We start from the raw sequence: 19,820 nt of genomic DNA on the forward strand, positions 1-19,820 counted from the left end.
ACCCTCTTTCATTTTGTTGTTGCGGATGGCTGATTCTGTGGCTGTGATCATCTCCACCAGAGGAATTGTCCTTGGTGCAACCGCAAAGTTCAGTCCCCTGGCAAGAATCTCTGTCTCCGGCTGGGTGAGCTGTCTGTCAGATAAATTCTTCACCCACTTTTCTGTCTCCCTGGCATGTAATTGACTACTGGAGTGTTGTCCTACACTGAATGTGTTGTTATTGGAATAGTGATGGTGTTGATGAGTTATTAGTAAGTTAAACTTATTTTGTTGTCGAGTCTTGGACTTGACATGCTGTGCTAAGCGTGCCTGATCTGTACAGTCCAACACTTGCTGAAGTGTGGTCTGATCTAGACACATAGTTAGTTTCTGTTTAATGTGCTCTTCTTTGGCCTTCAAGGCCTCAATAGTAAAATTGGTCTGTCTCACCCGTTCATTCAGCAGCTGGGTTTGTGCCTTCTGAAGGATCTTGCTTGCCCGGTGCCCGCTGACCGATGATTTTAGTTCCATTTTTTTGAATGTCCAGAGGACCAGATTGAACTTTTTTGGACAAAGTTTGACTATTTTAATAAATAGTTTACTTTGGATTTTGGTTGAAAGAAGTTATTTAATCTGATCAGATAAAGTCATTTATCGTCACTGCAAGTAGGAAATGATTTATCAAGTTGCATCAGCTTCAAATAGCATAACCAGACCAAGAGTTGCATCATGTCACCAGGTTCTGCTCCTTACCGGGTCAGTGTTGATGGCACCACTCGTCTTTCTGGGGTTCTCTGGTGGATCTGACCAGAGACACCATGAGGAGGACTTTTCAGGAACTGCCCAAAGGTAGCTGACCATCACTGTGACAGCTTCAGGGCTCTGTGAGGGAACAACTGATGAGAAGGTGCACCGTCCATCGGCACCGTCTGTCAGTTTGGACTTCAAGCCAAGAACGTGAGTCTTGCAGTGAGAAAAGGCTTCATCTTATGTAGTTATTTAACTTCTAACAATTGTAATTGAGCGACATGCTTATCTGCTCAGGAACTGAACGAGTGGATCTTGGGACAACCACAAGGATCGGGTCCAAATATGAACCGCTTTCTGGTTTAGGAGTCCAAAACAAACTGCATTCACACAAAGGATCTTTGTGCAAAACAACAGCTCTGAGAAGATTGTTTGACTGACAAGGGAACATTGTAACTTCCCCGCTGAAGAAAACAGCTTCTAGCTCAAAGAACTTTTAGAACAGGTGTCTCTGAAGGCATAATCACTTTCTGAAAAACAGAACAAAGAAATATGTTAAACACATTGTAATATTTCACGATTTCATTATAATGATTGAAAACAAATATCAAAATTAAAGCTGCAAGCAGCATTGGAGGCCCTCGCAGCAAAGTGCCGCTCCGGCCTTACTGCGACCTCGGGAGCTCCAGCTAGTCCACCCAGTCGCCATTGTGAATGCTCTCGTGCCAATCCTGCACGCGTTAAACATGGGGCGCATTTCCTGAATCTTCGACATCGCCTTCTGCCCATGTCGTTACTTGTCCAGCTGCAGGTCTTACAAGTATATGCGAAATCTGACCTTCCAGACACGAGTTATGGTGACTTCCTGTTTTGTGGCGAATGTTTAATGAGCACTTCCTTTATGCTTTTCAACATGTCATGTGTGGTGGTAATCAACAGTTAGCGAACAAAGTTTCAGTCTTAATATCTTACACAGTGCGAAGCTGGAAGTGTCATCCAATACTTAATTTTCTCTGAGTAGGTGGGGCTTAAGTTATGTCATGAATCAACAATACCAATGTGTCTACAAGTGCTCACTGATGAAGCACAAAAATTTAGGTTCAGATCAGATGATGTATCACTGAGATATATTTGTTGGAATAATGTAGGGGGCACACTTGAGTCCAATGTTAAAGAACAATATCAATGTGTCTATAAATGTTCACTAATGACACACCCAAAATCTGTTTCAGATCAGATGATATATCATTGAGATATAACTGTTGGAATAATCTAGGGGGCGCACTTGAGTCAAATGTTAAACAACACCAATGTGTCTAGAAATGCTCACAGATGACGCACAATAAATTTGGTGTAGATCGGATGTTGTATCACTGAGCTATAACTGTAGGAAGAATGTAGGTGGCGCTGTGGAGGCTACTGGCCACTTATCATGGAAACATGTTCAAGGGTTGGATAATGATCGATCATAGTGATTTTGGTGCACCTCGGCTGAACTCTGTGCAATTTAGAGCCAAACATATTGCAACGGCGTCATTTCTTAATTCGTCACACTGCCATGCCCACATCCTCAAGTGAAAACGGTTTGTGCTTTAAATTAAGTCAGACCATACTATCTGTCTTCTAACACAGGATCATCCTGATTAGGTCAATGGTGTCAAAGAGGGAGCATTCCAAGTTAAAAAAGAGACTTCCTATTACGAGGGACGTGAAACGAAATTTTGAGGCCCGGTCACGCCCCTTTAACATATACAAAAACTCAAGCTTTAGATAACTTTTACTCTCCAATGTCTTAAAGGCATATCAACCAAGTTTGAAGGCAATCCTTCAAAAATTCCAAGGAGGAGTTCGTTAAAATTTGCAATTAGAAATGCCCAAAAATGACCCTTTGACCCAAAATGGCCGACTTCTTGTTGGTTTTGGACCACGGCTCCAAGAGACTTTTCATTTGGCAGAAAAAAATTGTAGCTCGGGCCTGAACAGAGCGATTACAATAGGCCTTCGCAGCTCTTCGCTGCTCGGGCCTAAAAATAAATAAAATTGTAAAAACCTTTCGTCTTTCATCCGAAAGACTTCCTCAGTCTTATAAATATCACCTTCTCAGAGTGGATCAACCAGTTTGCTACTGACAACCAAAACCAGTTGTTCACATGATCAAGAAGGACCATGAGCCTAACAATGGATCATTAGCACCCTGATGGCTGTTTACTATTCACAGGGGGTTGAGTGATACTAGCAATAACAACATTGTAAGAGGGGGAAAGTTGAACACAGAGGCCTCCAGAGGACCTGATTTAACTTTTTGAGATTTTTCTACCTGGATTATTATTGTTCTGTTGTTTGGTTTTATGCTGTTAATAAAGTAAAAAATAATAATAAAAACTTCCTGTTTGGCTTAATGTGATTTTGTTTTTTCAAATGTTGTTCATTTACACCTTAGGGCCACTCTAGTGAAGGGCCCAACCAATAAATGTACACACACCCTAGACATTGTTTTATCTTATGGTTTATCTATTTTTAACTTGGAAATTGGTGATGCATTGTTTTCAGACCACATGCCTGTTTCATTTGATTTTATTCCTGTTGTCAAAGATGTGCGGAGTTCAGCCTGCCCCGACAGAACGGGCATGTCAAGACATGTCCATCCTGTTATCCATTCTGTGTTATTCTGCTTGTTTCATGCCCTGTGTGTAGGCCTCGAAGCCTTGGATAAGTAAAAACATGTGTAGGGCAACACGTACACTCACACACCCCATAAGCACGAATGTATATGACACACAACTACACAGGCTCACTAAGACACACACACACACAGGCTCGCTTGAGAGGCACACACACGCAGGGAGAGAACAGCAGAAGCAGAAAATGTTTTTCTTTTTAATAAAAATTACCAGTTTCAGATGAATGAGAAATATGTTTATAAAAAATCAATAGACAATGAAATAATCAAGTGATATTATAAACCTTGTGATTTTAAAATGTAAACATTATGATTTTAGAATGTAATCTGTTTTTAAGCTTGTTCATGAGGATTGTTGAAAGAGAAGAACCTGTAGCTTTGTGAATGTTCTAGAAAGAAGTTACAAGCAAAGGTATTACACAATGGGAAAACCCCAGAACACAGCTCAGAGCAAATCAGAATAGGACAACGCAGAATGACTGAGCATTATTGAACAAAATACACCCAGATTTTAATATGCATTAGGAGTGACTGGCAAAACCTCATAAGAATCCTATAAAGTCGGACCAAGGTCCAACCCAAAAGGGATGGACTAGCCTGATGGGGTGACTGGTCTGGAGATGTCAGTCAAAATCTCAAGCTATATAAACAAAAGTTTCAGTGAAAACTCTGCTGTTTTGGGGATCCACTTCACGAGCGAGGGAGCTCAGGACAAGACCCAGAGGACCTCTAGATGAATTGTGGATTAATATGGCAATTTTGGACGGTCTCTGCTGGAGAAGAACTAAGGTGAAATCCGTTGGAATACGCTTCTTTTTGGAACTATTCATCAACCCATCAGCCCGGATTATTCCTAAAATCCTTTTTCTTCAATTTCAACCAGACCGAGGACCAGGAACGGCCCACATCCGAGAGAGAGATGGGGAAATTTGCCTCTTACTAAATTCAGAAAACATGGTAAGAGGACGTTCCTCAAAATTACTCCTTATTGAAACCTTGTCCCAAATTATAGCAGTGGTATATGAATTGACAAGCAGAAAAATCAATTATATTAAAAATCTGGTTGCTCAGAGTTGTAGAAGGGTCTTCTTTGTGGTGAGAAATAACGTGTTGGGTCAGGTAGATAGAGTAGGTAAACTGTGTTGGTACTTGTGTTCCTGAGGGAGACCGGACATGGCCGGCCGGACTAAAGGACGTCCGAGGCCGAGCAGAGAGGAATCCAAGAGCCTGTCTCAAGCCCATCCATAGGGACTGAGATCTACCTTGACCAGGAAAGGTCAACAACTAAAAAAGGGACTAAGGAGTGAAAATTATTCACCATGTAATCTCTTTGTAATCCAGTGTAATCATTATTGTGCTATACCGCTGTTCCCCTGTGAAAGTTATTGATTAAAGCAAAGCAAAACGTAAAATTCTGGATTCTTATTTCAAACACCCTTTTGTTCTTGGAAGTGGAAAACTTGGTTCAGTGAAACAACAGAAACGTGGGAGGTTTTAAATGGTTTTATTAGCTTTTGATTATAAAACAACATCCATGAGCCTTGTGCCTAGGCTCTAAATAACGCCAGATCGATCAACAATTGTAACGCTAAATCAGGAGATGAGCTACCGTTAACTTGCGCTCCCTCGTCTGCTAAACGTCCCACCTCCGGCTGCTAGGTCGGTGAGGCACGAGGTGAAACTTTGGGTGTGGTGCAAGGATCGGAGATAGTTGACAGTCTGGGTGAATCATCTCAACACAGCCTTAAAACTAAAACTGTCCTAGGATACGGCTGCGGGTAATACCTGAGCTATAGGATTAGTTTTGAGACCCATTTGAGGAGAGGCTGCGGTGAGGGCGTGGCACGTGTCTTGTGCCTACCTCACCCGGGAAAGCAAGACACTGTTTCTAAACCTGTTAAGTCCTGTGCTCCTGCTCGACGCTGCCGTGTTTTTAACTCGTCCCCTGCTGCCCATTTCTCCACTGTCTTTAATCATTTAGAGTCACAGCTCTCTGTGTCTCTCAGCACTGAGGAGCTTTCCTTATATTTTGATTCTTTATGCAATACTGTATTGAATGATGTGGCCCCGATTAAAACCAGGCGATCAAAGCCAAGATCAGACCCATGGTTGAGTGACCATACCCGTGCCATTAGACAGGAATGCAGGAGAAATGAACGCAAGTGGAGAAAGGACAGACTCCAAGTTTCTTTTGATATACTGAGAGAGAGTTGGCGTCGATATCAACGAGCTGTGAAAACAGCCAGAGTAAAATATTTCTCGGACATTATTGCTGCTAACTCTCACAACCACCGTGTTCTTTATAATACAATCAACACTGTCCTCAATGCACATGAACCGGTTCCTCTTGAAGCATCCAGAGAACTTTGTGATAAGTTTCTTCATTTCGTCTTGGACAAGGTTAATAACACTAGGGCTTGTATCTCTTTTCCATCCCTTGACCCTTCCATCCCGGTCCCCTGTCCTGCTGTTTTTGATCATTTGGAGCCTATTTCCCTCTCCTATCTAGAGAAACTTGTCACCAGTATGAAATCATCGGGTTCTCCCCTTGATGTTGTTCCTCCATATTTTCTTAAAGAGGTATTTTCTACTGTTGGCTCCTTTATCCTAAATGTGATCAACAGCAGTTTGATATCTAGTGTGGTACCAAGCAATTTTAGACATGCTGTGGTGCAACCATTGTTGAAAAAACCTGGCCTTGATCCATCATCTTTGTCAAACTTTAGGCCAATCTCCAAGTTACCCTTTATATCCAAAATTTTGGAAAAAATTGTTTACACGCAGCTGAAGGTCTTTTTGGATCAATTTAAAATTTTGGAGGTCTTCCAGTCTGGTTTTAAAATGTACCACAGCACTGAATCTGCTCTTTTAAGGGTTTTTAATGACATTTTTAGCACTGGATTCTGGAAACTGTGTTTTACTTGTGCTTTTAGATTTAACAGCTGCTTTCGACACAGTTGACCATGACATTCTTATTTCCAGACTGGAGCAGTGGGTGGGCATCACTGGCTCAGCTCTGCAGTGGTTTGGGTCCTACCTTTCTGATAGAAGTTTCAGTGTGATGATGGATAATTTTACCTCTGCTTCTGCTGCCCTCCCCTGGGGGGTACCCCAGAGCTATATTCTTGGTCCTCTCCTGTTTTCTCTTTACCTTCTGCCACTGGGTTCTATTTTCAGAAAGCATGGTGTGCAGTTTCATTTATATGCAGATGACTGTCAAGTCTATTTCCCTTTGAAACAAAATGGCTCCACTCAGTCTATCCTGGACTGTCTAGATGACATTAGAGGATGGATGGCACTTAATTTCCTTCATTTTAATGAAAAGAAGACTGAGGTTATGGTCTTTAAATCCTCTGGCCCTAGCAGGTTCTCCACCTTGGATTTTTCCTCGTTGGCCCGGTATGAAAAATCCATTGTGACAAATTTAGGAGTGAAAATGGACCCCTGCCTGAAACTTGACTGCCATGTCAACAATGTGGTTAAGTCCTCTTTCTTTCAGCTGAGGTGCCTGTCAAAAATCAAGTCCCTCCTTTCTAGACACCACTTAGAGACAGTAATCCACGCTTTTATTACAAACCGGATTCCAAAAAAGTTGGGACTCTAAACAAATTGTGAATAAAAACTGAATGCAATGATGTGGAAGTGCCAACATCTAATGTTTTATTCAGAATAGAACACAAATCACAGATCAAAAGTTTAAACTGAGAGAATGTATAATTTTAAGGGAAAAATATGTTGTTTCCAAATTTCATGGCGTCAACAAATCCCAAAAAAGTTGGGGCAAGTCCATTTTTACCACTGTGTGGCATCCCCCTTCTTCAAAATCAGAATCAGAATAAACTTTATTGGAATTGCACCGAGGTACAACGTGAATATGTATGTACAGTCGTCCGAAAGATGGGCGGAGTGCACAAAGCTGCAACTACAGCATAGCGCGGCCATCTTATCCTTATCAGATAATAATCTTCTTACAACACTCAACAGATGTCTGGGGACAGAAGAGACCAGTTTCTCAAGTTTAGAAATAGGAATGCTCTCCCACTCATGTCTAATAAAGGCCTTTAACTGTTCAGTCGTCTTGGGCCTTCTTTGTCGCACCTTCCTCTTTATGATGCACCAAATGTTCTCTATAGGTGAAAGATCTGGACTGCAGACTGGCCATTTCAGTACCCGGATCCTTCTCCTACGTAGCCATGATGTTGTGATTGCTTCAGAATGTGGTCTGGCATTATCGTGTTGAAAAATGCAGGGTCTTCCCTGAAAGAGATGATGTCTAGATGGGAGCATATGTTGTTCTAGAACCTGAACATAGTTCTCTGCATTAATGGTGCCTTTCCAGACATGCAAGCTGCCCATGCCACAAGCGCTCATGCAACCCCATACCATCAATGATGCAGGCTTCTGAACGGAGCGTTGATAACAACTTGGGCTATCCTTGTCCTCTCTGGTCAGGATGACATGGCGTCCCAGTGTTCCATAAAGAACTTCAAATCGTGACTCATCTGACCACAGAACAGTCTTCCATTTTGCCACACTCCATTTTAAATGACCCCTGGCCCAGTGCAAACGTCTGAGATTGTGGAGCTTGCTTAGAAATGGCTTCCTCTTTGCACTGTAGAGTTTCAGCTGGCAACGGCGGATGGCAAGGTGGATTGTGTTCACTGACAATGCTTTCTGGAAGTATTCCTGAGCCCATTCTGTTATTTCCTTGACAGTGGCATTCCTGTTTGAGGTGCAGTGACGTTTAAGGGCCCGGAGATCACGAGCATCCAGTAAAGTTTTATGGCCTTGACCCTTACGCACAGCGATTGTTCCAGATTCTCTGAATCTTTTGATGATGTTATGCATGTTTGATGATGATAACTTAAAAGTCTTTGCTATTTTACGCTGGATAACACCATTCTGGTATTGCTGCTCTATCTTTCTGCGCATCAAAGGTGGAATTGGTGATCCTCTTACCATCTTGGCTTCTGAGAGACACTGACACTCTGAGAAGCTCTTTTTATACCCAATCATGTTGTCAATTGACCTAATTAGTGTTAATTGGTCTTCCAGCTGTTCGTTATATGCTCAATTTCCTTTTTCCAGCCACTTATTGCTACTTGTCCCAACTTTTTTTGGGATTTGTTGACACTGTGAAATTTTGAATCAACATATTTTTCCTTTAAAATATTACATTTACTCAGATTAAACTTTTGATCTGTCATCTATGTTATATTACGAATAAAATATTGACATTTGCCATCTCCACATCATTGCATTCAGTTTTTATTCACAATTTGTTTAGTGTCCCAACTCTTTTGGAATCCGGTTTGTACCTCATGCCTGGATTATTGTAACTCTCTGATGATAGGCGTTAGCCAGGCCTCGATCTCACGGTTACAGCTTGTACAAAATGCTGCTGCACGATTTTTGACTGGTACAGGCGTGAGCACATCACTCCGGTTCTGATGTCCCTTCACTGGCTTCCTGTCTAGTTTCAAATTCATTTTAAAGTTTTATTGTTTGTTTTTAAGTCTTTGAACGGTCTTAGTCCCTCTTATTTGTCTGAACTGCTTCACCTTCACATGACATCACGTGCTCTTAGATCCTCTGACCAGATGCTTTTAGCAGTCCTGAAACCTTTTATAAATCCAGAGGAGACAGAGCCTTTTCAGCTTTGGCTCCTAAATTGTGGAATGAGCTGCCACTGGAGGTCAGGCAGGCCCCGTCACTTTCTGTTTTTAAAACTCGTTTAAAAACACATTTTTTTCCATTCCAAAAAAGTTCAATCTGGTCCTCTGGACATTCAAAAAACCAAAAAACAAAACAAAGCAAAAAAATTTAGATACATTTCGTCTTTCATCCGAAAGACTTCCTCAGTCTGAGGTGCTGTATTCAGCTCAGTCTCTTAAATAGCGCCTTCTCAGAGTGGATCAACCAGTTTGCTGCCGACAACCAAAACCAGCTGCTCACATGGACAAGAAGGACCATCAGCCTTACAATGGATCATTAGCACCTGATGGCTGTTTACTATTCACAGGGGGTTGAGTGATACTAGCAATAACAGCAGTGTAAGAGGGGGACAGTTGAACCCGGAGGCCTCCACCCCTGTTTAATGATGGACGATTTCTTTTCACAAAGATGGCCTCCTTTACTCCTCTCTCAAACCATCGTTCCTCTCTGTCCAGGATGTGAACATCTTCATCCTTGAAAGAGTGACCACTGGCCTGGAGATGAGTGTAGACCGCAGAATCCTGGCCTGATGATGTTGATCTTCTGTGCTGGGCCATCCTTTTGGCCAGTGGCTGTTTAGTTTCCCAGATGTAAGACTGATCACAGCCCTCCTGACACTGAACAGCATACACAACATTACTCTGTTTGTGCCGGGGGACTGGATCTTTGGGATGAACCAGTCTTTGCCGTAATGTATTTTGGGGTTCAAAAGCCACTGGGACGTTATGTTTAGAAAATAAACGTCTCAGTTTCTCTGATACCCCCTCAACATATGGAATGACCACTGGTCTGGGTCTGGGTTCCTGGGTTCTTGTAACTGAACTGATCTGTTTGTCGAACTTAAAATCCGAGTCAAAAACCACTCCAAGGTTTTTAACAGAGTGCTTCAGATAAGGCTGAAGGGAGTCCAGGTTCACAGGATAAGAGGCGGCAGCTGAGCTAGGGCTAAAGACAATGACTTCAGTTTTCTGGTCGTTAAAACTTAGAAAATTTGAAGCCATCCATGTCTTAATGTCGTCCAGACATTTGAGGAGAGGGTGGACAGAACAAGCACTGTCTGGTTTCAGTGGCAGGTAGATCTGACAGTCATCGGCGTAGCAATGGAATGGAATACCATGTTTTCTTAGGATCGACCCCAGCGGAAGCAGATAGAGTGAAAAAAGAAGGGCTCCGAGAATCGAGCCCTGCGGGACACCGCAGGAAAGAGGCATTGAAGTGGATAGATTTTTACCCACCTTCACACAAAAACTCCTGTCAGAGAGGTATGAGCGGAACCAGTCTAATGTAGCACCTGTAATCCCAACCCAGTGTTAAAGCCGAGAGATGAGGATACTGTGGTCAACAGTATCGAAAGCGGCAGTAAGATCGAGGAGTACAAGAGCCACAAAATGGCCAGAATCATTTGCTGTTAAAATGTCATTACAAACCCTAACCAAAGCTGTTTCGGTGCTGTGGAGCTGCTTGAAACCAGACTGAAAGACCTCAAAGATTTAGTTCTCAGTTAAAAACTGATTTAACTGAGTAAAAACTACTTTTTCCAGGATTTTGGACAGAAAGGGGAGTTTTGAGATTGGCCTGTAATTTGAGCAGGCTGAAGGGTCAAGACCAGGTTTCTTAATTAACGGTGTGACTACTGCATGTTTGAACGCCTCTGGGACCACGCTTGTAGCAATACTACTGTTTAGTATTGTTAGAACAGCAGGCCCAATCGCTGGTAGAACCTGTTTGAACAATGTTGCTGGGATGGGGTCCAATGGTGATCCTGATGGCTTCATGTGACCAGCAACTTTGTTTAACAATGGGAGTGTGATTGGTTTGAATTGCCTGAAAGTAGCAGAACACGAAACAAAAGCTGATGGGTCGACTAAGGAGCGGGGGATGGAGGCCCTGATCAACTCCACTTTGTTAACAAAGAATTTAGTGAAGTCATTGCAGGTGTCAACAGAGGCCTCCATACATGAATACGAAGGGACATTTAGAATGGAATTTACTGCTGTGAATAGGGCGCGGGGGTTGTGTCTATTTGAGTTGATGAGTTGGGAGAAATATTTGTTTTTTTTCAGATTTGACAGTGTTCTGGTAATTTTTTAAACAGGTTTTGAGCAAAATGAAGGAAACCTGGAGAAGGTCCTTTTTCCACTTGTGCTCAGCTCTCCTGCACAGGCGTCTCGCTGCCCTGGTGGTCTCATTCATCCATGGGTACTGGGCTCTCCTTGGTTTCCTGACTTTTAGTGGGGCCACCAGATCCAAGATCTTAGTGCAGGTCACATTGTGGTTACTAAGCAGCTCCTGAGCACCGACACAGGCAGAGGTTTCAGGTGTTTAGCAGCAGTGGTAATAAAGGCAGAGGAAAAACGAGCAGCAGTTGAAGGGTTAAATATACGACAGGTCCTGGGTGGAGCGGGAGATTTAGAGACACGAGCAAGAGGTATTACAAATGAGATTGGTTTGTGATCAGACATGACAGCATCTCCAATTTCCAGATTTAACACAGAGACACCACAAGACAGAACAATATCAAGAGTGTGACCCTGATGGTGTGTGGGGCCGAAAACATTTTGCACCAGGTTTAAAGAGTGGATCAGATCTAAAAAAGTCCTGAACCAAAGGCTTTTCAGGGCAACAGACGTGCACATTGAAGTCCCCTAGAATCAGCACACGGTCGTATTTTAACAGTATTGCAGTGAGAAAGACAGACAGTTCACTGACGAAGCCTGTGGAGGATTTGGGCGGTCGATAAAGCACCGCAATCAACATGGGGTTGGAGCGGCCCAGTTCAAAATGTAGCAGTTCAAAGGTCTGAAAAGATGGTGTCTGTAACAGTCTGCATTTCCAGATTTTCTTAAAAACAGCCAACACTCCTCCACCTTTTCCAGATGACCTCGGGCAATTAAGAAAAGTACAATCAGCAGGCACCAGTTCAGAAAACACACTTGACTCACCCGGAGGAAGCCAAGTCTCCGTCAGAAACATGAAGTCCAGATTATTTGTGCAGAAAAAGTCGTTCATGATGAAGGTTTTGTTTGTTAAAGACCTCACATTGAGGAGAGCAAACCTTGTTGGGTCAGCAGCTGAGGGAGAAGTTGAGGGGGGGCGCAGATCAGCGGTTTCGGTTTGTTTACGTCGGGTCCTCGCCTCCTCCGGCCGGAGAAAGTGCAGCCGGGACGAACAGCCGGAATCCAGGAGCCGCCGGACACAGCAGGGTCGTTGGTACGATCAGATGGGGCAGCAGATGGTGCAGCTGTTGGACCCGGGTTGGTTTTGGTTTGCTGGATACGGTTGGAAACACCGCAGCTGGGCGCGCGCTCGCTGCACGCCTCCGACCCGATGTTCTGCAGCAGGCAGGACTCCGCGAAGCATCCAGGTGGAGAAACCTCATTCCGGTGGACAGCTGTAGCTGAGGAACGAGCGAGGCTAGCTTTGAGCCTCACGAGGCGGCCAGCACGTCTCCCACGGCGACGAGAGCGATGTTTTCGTGCAGGCACGAATGCCGCGCGCTGGAGATACCCAGGTACGTTCCCAAGCAGCGGAGGTGGGGGCCCAGAACCCCGATCAAAATGTTTATAGGAGGCGAGATAAGTGGTGGAAAATTGTAGATTGAGCAGTTGCTGGCGATCATACACCAGTAGTGAGCTGATCTTATTGAAGAAAAATGATAAAAATAGCAAAAAAAGAAACAGAGTGGACAGAGGTGAATGGCAAGCCACCAGCTCGGGCGCCATCTTGGAATCAATCTTGACAATCAAGAAGGTGCTTCTCTCTCAATTATCTGATGTCAAGTGTAAAGTGAAACTTGGACGTTTTTCTAAAAGTGAAACTTAACTGTTTGTGTTAAAACAGATAGGATTGATCCACCTCTCCAGGAAGAGGTGGTCCTAAACCATGGCCTTGTTTTTCATAAGGGCCTTATTAAATAAATCTAATGTCCTTTTTCTGCCTCAAAAGTTTCCTTCTAACAAAACAATAAGGCAAGTTATTATCTTAAGGAAGATTACTTAAAACACACATTTTGCAAGAATAAACCTTCGAAATAGAACATCTTTTGAATATTCAAATAGCATGCAGGTTAAAGAGGGTTCTGTCGCATTGTCCATATCTTTCTTTACAAACAAAAGAGTTCTTATGGTGTTATCTTCAAGAGAACGAGAGTCTGGGAGTATTATTTTTCGACAAGGCAAGATATCAACATTGTGAGTTTTTTGGATGTTTCAAAAACTCCGAGGTCAGTTGAACAAAGCCTCTTTAAAATGATCTCTCAGTTTCATGGGAAATGAGTTCATATTGGGTTAGTGAGATTAACACAACTGTTTTTTTTATTACATTAGTGTCGACTTAGAAAGTTTGTGAGCTGAAACAATATTTGTAAAATGATGTCTGTTCCTTCCCAAGGGAATAGATTAATCTTATTTTAACAGTTTCAAACACAAAAAAAGGAATGGTGTTTGTCAAGGTGAGGCGAACTCTTTCTGAGGTGAGGCGTTCCCCTACAGTGCCCATGTAAAAGATACATTCAAATTATTTAATCTGAAAACATTTCAATCCGGTCAAAGAATTCTGTGCATGTAAACAGAGCTGGAGTTGTACTGGAGCAGCCTTCAGACACTTGAGAACAGTCTTCAAGAACTGAGATCCCAGCAATAATGCAAAAATGCTGGTCTAAAATGATGCTGTGATTTCTACTCTTTTCTATGGTTCTGAAATGTGGACTAACTACTGCAGCACTGAGCATTTCCATCAGTGCTGCCTTTGAAGAATTCTCAACATTAGCTGGGAGAACTATCCGACCATCATCAGTGTCCTCAGGAAAGCCAAAATGACCAGAATTTATCTACTGTCATAAAAACTAACTTCAGTGCCTTGTCAAAATGTCCAACAGTCACATTCTCAACTGCAGCAATGAAAAAAAAACAAAAAAAACAAAAACAAGAACAGGGCAAAAGAAACACTTCAACAATTCCTTGAAGCAGAACCTCAAGTCATGCAGCACCGACTGAACCGATTAGGACGAGTGTGCCATGGATCAACCAGCGAGTTCCCTACTTCAGGAAATGAAGCCCTGTGTGTGTGTGTGTGTGTCCTTGTTTATGCTACTTTGTGAGGCCCATTTTTCCAACTTATACTGCATTGTGAGGACCAACTGCTCCTTATGGGGCCCAAAGCCCGGGCCCCATAAGAAGAAGTCCCCTTGGTGGGTTAGGGGCTAGGTTTAGGACTAAGGTGGAATTGAGGATGTGTTAGGTTTAGGGTTAGGTATGTACTGGTAATGGTTAGGTTATGGATAAAGGTCATGGTTAGGCTATAGAAATGAATGAAAAATGAATGGAAGTCAATGCAAAGGCCCCATAAAGATAGCAAAACAAACCTGTGTGTGTGTGAGAGAGAATAAAAGCACAAACCTTTGTTGGTGCTCTCTGCGGTTTTGTTCTGGTGCTCCCTGCTTGCAGCGTGGGGCAATGAGGACTTTGTCTCCTGTTCCTCCTGATGGCAAAAAGAAGCTTAAGGTCAAAACCTACTGAACTAAACATTACGAGTTTTAAAGTTCAGACAGAAATATCAAGAAAGTAAAACATAATGTGAAAATAAAATGTAAAACAGAATAAGAAAGATATAAATGAATAAAATAAATAAAAACCAGCAAAATACAATGGGTATTAAATCCACCTTTTTGACAGTCATCTCCTCCAGAGAATTTCCTTTATAGATCCTCTGTTTCTGTCTGGCCACAGAAATCCAGCTGGGAGGATCCGATCCACCAGAGGCTCCTCTCCCCGCAGCTGGTTCTGAGTCCAGAGCAGCAGGAACGCTGAGTCAGACATCGGTCATCATGCAGCAGAAGACAGTACATGGAGACTAAATGTGAAAACAGACCTGAGGTCCGCCTCGGTTTTCCTCCGGCGTCTATGTGTACCTCTGGCTTTTTAGGAACAGCAGGCTTGTTGATGTTTGGCGGACACACCGAGGGCTTACTGCTGACGGGCTGCGGTGAGTCCACCTTACAGAAGGTTGGCGACTCCACTGCAGACTGAGTGACAAAACAAAACAACTTTTTCCAACACTTTCAATTTGCCTTTACTGATTTAATGAATTTTCTTTCCTTTTTATCTCGATACCCCAATGGGTCAGTAGAAAGATGTCTGAAGTAGAGGTCAACAGTTTCTACACTTTTTAAAACTTCTTTTTTTTACCTCTGCCATCTCCTCCTCTGAGTTGAAGTGAATCAGAGCAGAGGTTTTCCTCAACCGAACTCCAAAAGGATTCTCAGGGTTTCCATCAGCCACCACAGAGCTCTCTGCAGGCTCTAAAGGGAAATGTCAGTCAATTCTTTTACAGCTTATCTCCTCTAAGATCAAAATATATTGCACTTATGCTGTTCATTTGAACATTCAGAACTCCAATACAATGGAAGTTGATGAGAGTTGGGATGTGCCAACTCTGGGGATCCTATAGCAGTGAGACACAAATGACAAAATGCAGATAGATTTTTTTATGTCTAAATTGCATAAATCCAAAAACTCACCAGGGACAATGGCAAATCTTTTGTGCACTGTAATAACAGATCAGCTTTAAAGCGTTAACATTCTGTTTGTCATCAGAATAGCCAGTCTCTTAAACAACGGGTCACCAGACAGTATCTACTACTTTCTGCTATTTCCTTTATAATGACGAGAGTCAGGCATCTCCAGATATATATCCACCTCAAATCTTTCATCGGCCATTTTGTCCTTTTTATTTGAAAGAGCGAATAGTAAAAATAAACAAATAAATAAATAAACATCAAAGAAGAGCTGCTATGGGAATCCATGTCCAAGCAGGGAACGAGTAAAAAAAAACAACCAGTTTCAGGATGCGCGGCCTTTAAAAACAGAACGGTGTGGACAGGGGTTATTTTTGAGGCGCATCATACGCCACAGGGGGCTTCGCCATCAAGAACATTAAGGTTTGAGGGAGTAAACAAAGTTGGAAGTGTTAGTGCGACGTCACTGTCAGTTCAAATGTCAAAATATGAGTTCAACCATGTAAAGTCCAACTTTCTTTAATCTATTTAAACTAAGAATTATAGTTCTGCAGTCAAGTGTATGAGTGAGCTTAAAAAATATGGTTTTTCTTATGTGTTTTGCCAAAATCCTGTTGTTGTCTATGGGGAAAGTAGTTTTTTGTGAACGCTATCAAGTCAGAGCACGCTTTCCAGCATGTTGTGTATAGATTCTTCCAAAGTTGTTGGAACAAGTCAAAAATTGTTTCCATTTCGATTTGCCTCCTCTAACCAGACAGGAGATGTTCGTGTCCTCACCTGCTCTTCTTGCAGCAGCTGAGGTCACCATTGGGCTTAATGGATTCCTCCCTTTGCCTGGCTCTATGACCCGTTCAACCAAACTCGCAGGCTCTGTCTTCGTCTCTTGTTCTGCCTCAACCCCTCCGGGTCCAGAGACAGGAGAAGACAGTGTGATGAGTCCAGTAGAACTTTTTGGTCTCTGCCGTGCAGGCGCAATGGTAAAGTGGACTTTACCCAGTTCTGTTGGATGTGTCACAGAGGCAGGAGAGGAATCGTTGGGCTCCTGCTTGGACTCATTTTGCTCTTCGTCTTTTGCAGCCTCTGCCTGCTCTTCCTCTGCAGACGACTCTCCACCAGGAGAAGGTGGCTCTGGGACATTTTGACCATAATCTGCAACAGCTGGAGGCAGATGAGACAAAGATGGGAGGTCCTCTAAACTGGGAGAGACCAGGTTTATATGTAGGTTGGTGGATTTGCAGGAAGGACTGAGCAGAACTTCATCTGAATCAGTGTTGGACTGGGACTCAGGAAGAGACAGAGGAGGTGGTGTGGATTCTGCAGCTGGATAATGTTTCATCTGTTTTATTTCCAGCTGAGACATTGTCTCATCACTTTCCTGCTCCACACCTGTTTGATCATCTTGGGTTGGCTCTTTTTCTTCTTCTTCTTTTTCTTTCTCCTCCTCCTCCTGTTCCATGAACTCTCCACTCTCCTCTTTGTCACCTTCCCTCTTATCTTCAAGGTTCTGGTTGGAGTTTTCTTGCTCTTCCTGCACTTCTTCCAGTACCTGATCTCGTATTTCTGTGACAACACCATTTGTCTGATTTGTGTTTGGAACATCTTCATCTTCTCCCATCCCTTCACTTTCCTCCTGAACAGGTGAGGCTCTCTGAATCTTCTCATCCTGGGGGTCAGGAATTATCTCCATTGTCTCTTCTTCATCCTCTACCTCTTCCTCTCTCCCTTTACTCATCCCTGTGTCTGCTTTTCCATTATCAGGTTCTTCCTCACTTGTCTCCAACATCTCCTCCTCCATCTCTACTGCTCTCTCTTCTTTGTCCTCCTCCACCCCTTCCTCCATGCCCACCTCCTGGCTTAAAGATGGTCTTGTAACCCCGTCAACTTGTTCCTCAGATGCAATTTCCTCTGCCTCTTCCTCCTGTTGGTTCTCCTCATCCTGAAAGACATGAAATGAAAGTTCATTTAACTTTGAGTGAAAAAATAAGCCTTTTTTTTTTTACCTCCAAAGAGATGATAGCTTCACTTAAAGAACAGTTTCTGCTTCATAAAATACAGATTTATTAACATTAAAGTCTAACTTCAAATCTTAATTCTTTCATTTCACAGACATGAAACCACACCATACAAATTTATTTATAGAACACTTAAAACAGCAACAAGGCCAACTAAAGTGCTGTACAATAGAAACAAGCACAGCGGACAGGAAAACACAAAATAAAAATACAGATACAAATAGCAGCAGATAATAACTAAATGGCCAACACTGTAGAATACAGACAGGATCAAAACAAATCACACCGTGTCAAAGGCACAGGAATAAAAGTGGGTTTTCAGGCGAGACTTAAAGTGTGAGTGTGGGAGCCTGCCTGATACGCAGTGGCAACTCATTCCACAGTCTTGGACCTGCAACAGAGAAAGCCCTGTCACCTCTGAGCTTACGACGGGTTTCTGGGACTGAGAGAAGCATCTGGTCTGCTGACCTTAGAGAGCGCGGTGGGACATATGGCTGCAGAAAATCAGTGAGATAGGATGGGGCGGAACTGTTCAGTGATTTAAAAACATACATGAGGATTTTGAACTGGATCTGAAGGTGAATGGGTAGCCAGTGCAGGGAGGCCAAAACTGGAGTAATGTGCTCTCTATGGCCTGTACCTGAAACAAACATATTGTTACTTCTCTTCACTACATATGAGCACAAGTCTGGCCAAAATCACCCAAAACTAGGTGCCACCAGCAGACTGGTTCATCCACTATGAGAAGGTTTGTTTATAAGACTGAGTTTGTTGCATCTCCTCAGACTGAAGAAGTCTTTTAGATGAACGATGAAATGTTTCAACAAGAAGAATCAGTCCAGAGGACCTGACTCAACCTACCTGGATTGTTGTACATCCACCAGGTCATTTGACCTCGATCTGTTGTGGAATCAACACAGTTAGCAAATTATCTCATAAACCACTGGACAGATTTTAATGAACCTTTCCAAGTGTTATCATTTGATGCACAACTGATTAACTTATTGAGTCAATCTGAGTCAATCAGAGGAAACTGGCTCCTTGGTTCAATTCTGAGTTACGTACTTTAAAGCAGCATCTAGAAACCAGGAGAGAAAATGGCGCTCTACTAATGTTGAAGAATTTTATTTAACTTGGAAAGATAGTCTGCTAACATATTAAAAAGCTCTCCGTAAAACTAGAACTTTATATTACTCATCTTTAATAGAGGAGAATAAAAATAACCCTAGGTTTCTGTTTAGTACTATTGCTAGACTAATTAAAAGTCCCATTTCTGTTGAACCATGTATCCCTACAACTATAAGTAGTGATGACTTCATGAGATTCTTTATAAATAAAATTATTTCTTTAGAGAGAAAATTCAAACCATCCTTCCTTCTACTATCTCTAGTCCCCTGTCAAATGAGACAACTTTAACAATTTCACTAGAGCCTGATTTATGTTTGGACAGTTTTTGTCCTGTTGAGCTCTGAACTGTCAAAAATAAGAACCTCATCCAAACCATCCACATGCCTGCTAGATCCCATCCCAACCAGACTGTTTAAAGAGGTATTTCCCCTAATTAATGTCCACATTTTGGATCTACTTAATTTGTCTTTAATGAATGGTTATGTACCACAGAGCTTTAAGGTTGCTGTAATTAAACCTTTACTTAAGAAGTCTGATCTTGATTCAGAAATTCTGGCCAACTATAGACCTATATCTAATCTAACTTTCATCTCAAAAATTCTATAGAAAATAGTTGCAGGTCAGTTGCGTGAACATCTAGAAAGAAATAATCTGTTTGAAGAGTTTCAGTCAGAGTTTAGAGCTCATCATAGCACAGAAACAGCACTAGTAAAAGTAACTAATGGTATTCTCATGGCCTCAGACAATGGACTGGTGTCTCTACTGGTCCTGTTAGACCTCAGTGCTGCATTTGATACAGTTGATCACAATATTTTACTACAGAGGCTGGAATATGATATTGGGATTACAGGAACAGCTCTAAAATGGTTTAAATCATATCTATCTGATAGATTCCAGTTTGTAAATGTATATAATAAATCTTCTTCATACACCAAAAATAGTCATGGCGTTCCTCAGGGCTCAGTGCTTGGGCCAATACTCTTTACTTTATATATGCTTCCATTAGGTAAAATTATTAAAGAACATGGGATAAATTTTCATTGTT

At 42.4% G+C, this 19,820-nt stretch overlaps 1 protein-coding gene across 1 annotated transcript in view; it reads right to left on the bottom strand.

Annotated features, from left to right (window-relative positions):
- The window catches only part of LOC119408325 (histone acetyltransferase KAT6B), an 83,629-nt gene that overhangs the window by 6,474 nt on the left and 57,335 nt on the right, over positions 1–19,820 (bottom strand). Inside the window, exons 5-9 of the mRNA XM_037675123.1 lie at positions 16,413–17,571; positions 15,307–15,419; positions 14,990–15,143; positions 14,783–14,901; positions 14,518–14,599 (exon numbers count right to left, since the gene is read on the bottom strand). Of these exons, the coding sequence (XP_037531051.1) occupies positions 14,518–14,599; positions 14,783–14,901; positions 14,990–15,143; positions 15,307–15,419; positions 16,413–17,571 (1,627 nt within the window). The remainder of the gene's footprint in view (positions 1–14,517; positions 14,600–14,782; positions 14,902–14,989; positions 15,144–15,306; positions 15,420–16,412; positions 17,572–19,820) is intronic.

Source organism: Nematolebias whitei, chromosome 4 (assembly GCF_014905685.2).
Source record: "Nematolebias whitei isolate Nwh7 chromosome 4, NemWhi1, whole genome shotgun sequence".
Lineage (NCBI taxonomy): Eukaryota > Metazoa > Chordata > Actinopteri > Cyprinodontiformes > Rivulidae > Nematolebias > Nematolebias whitei.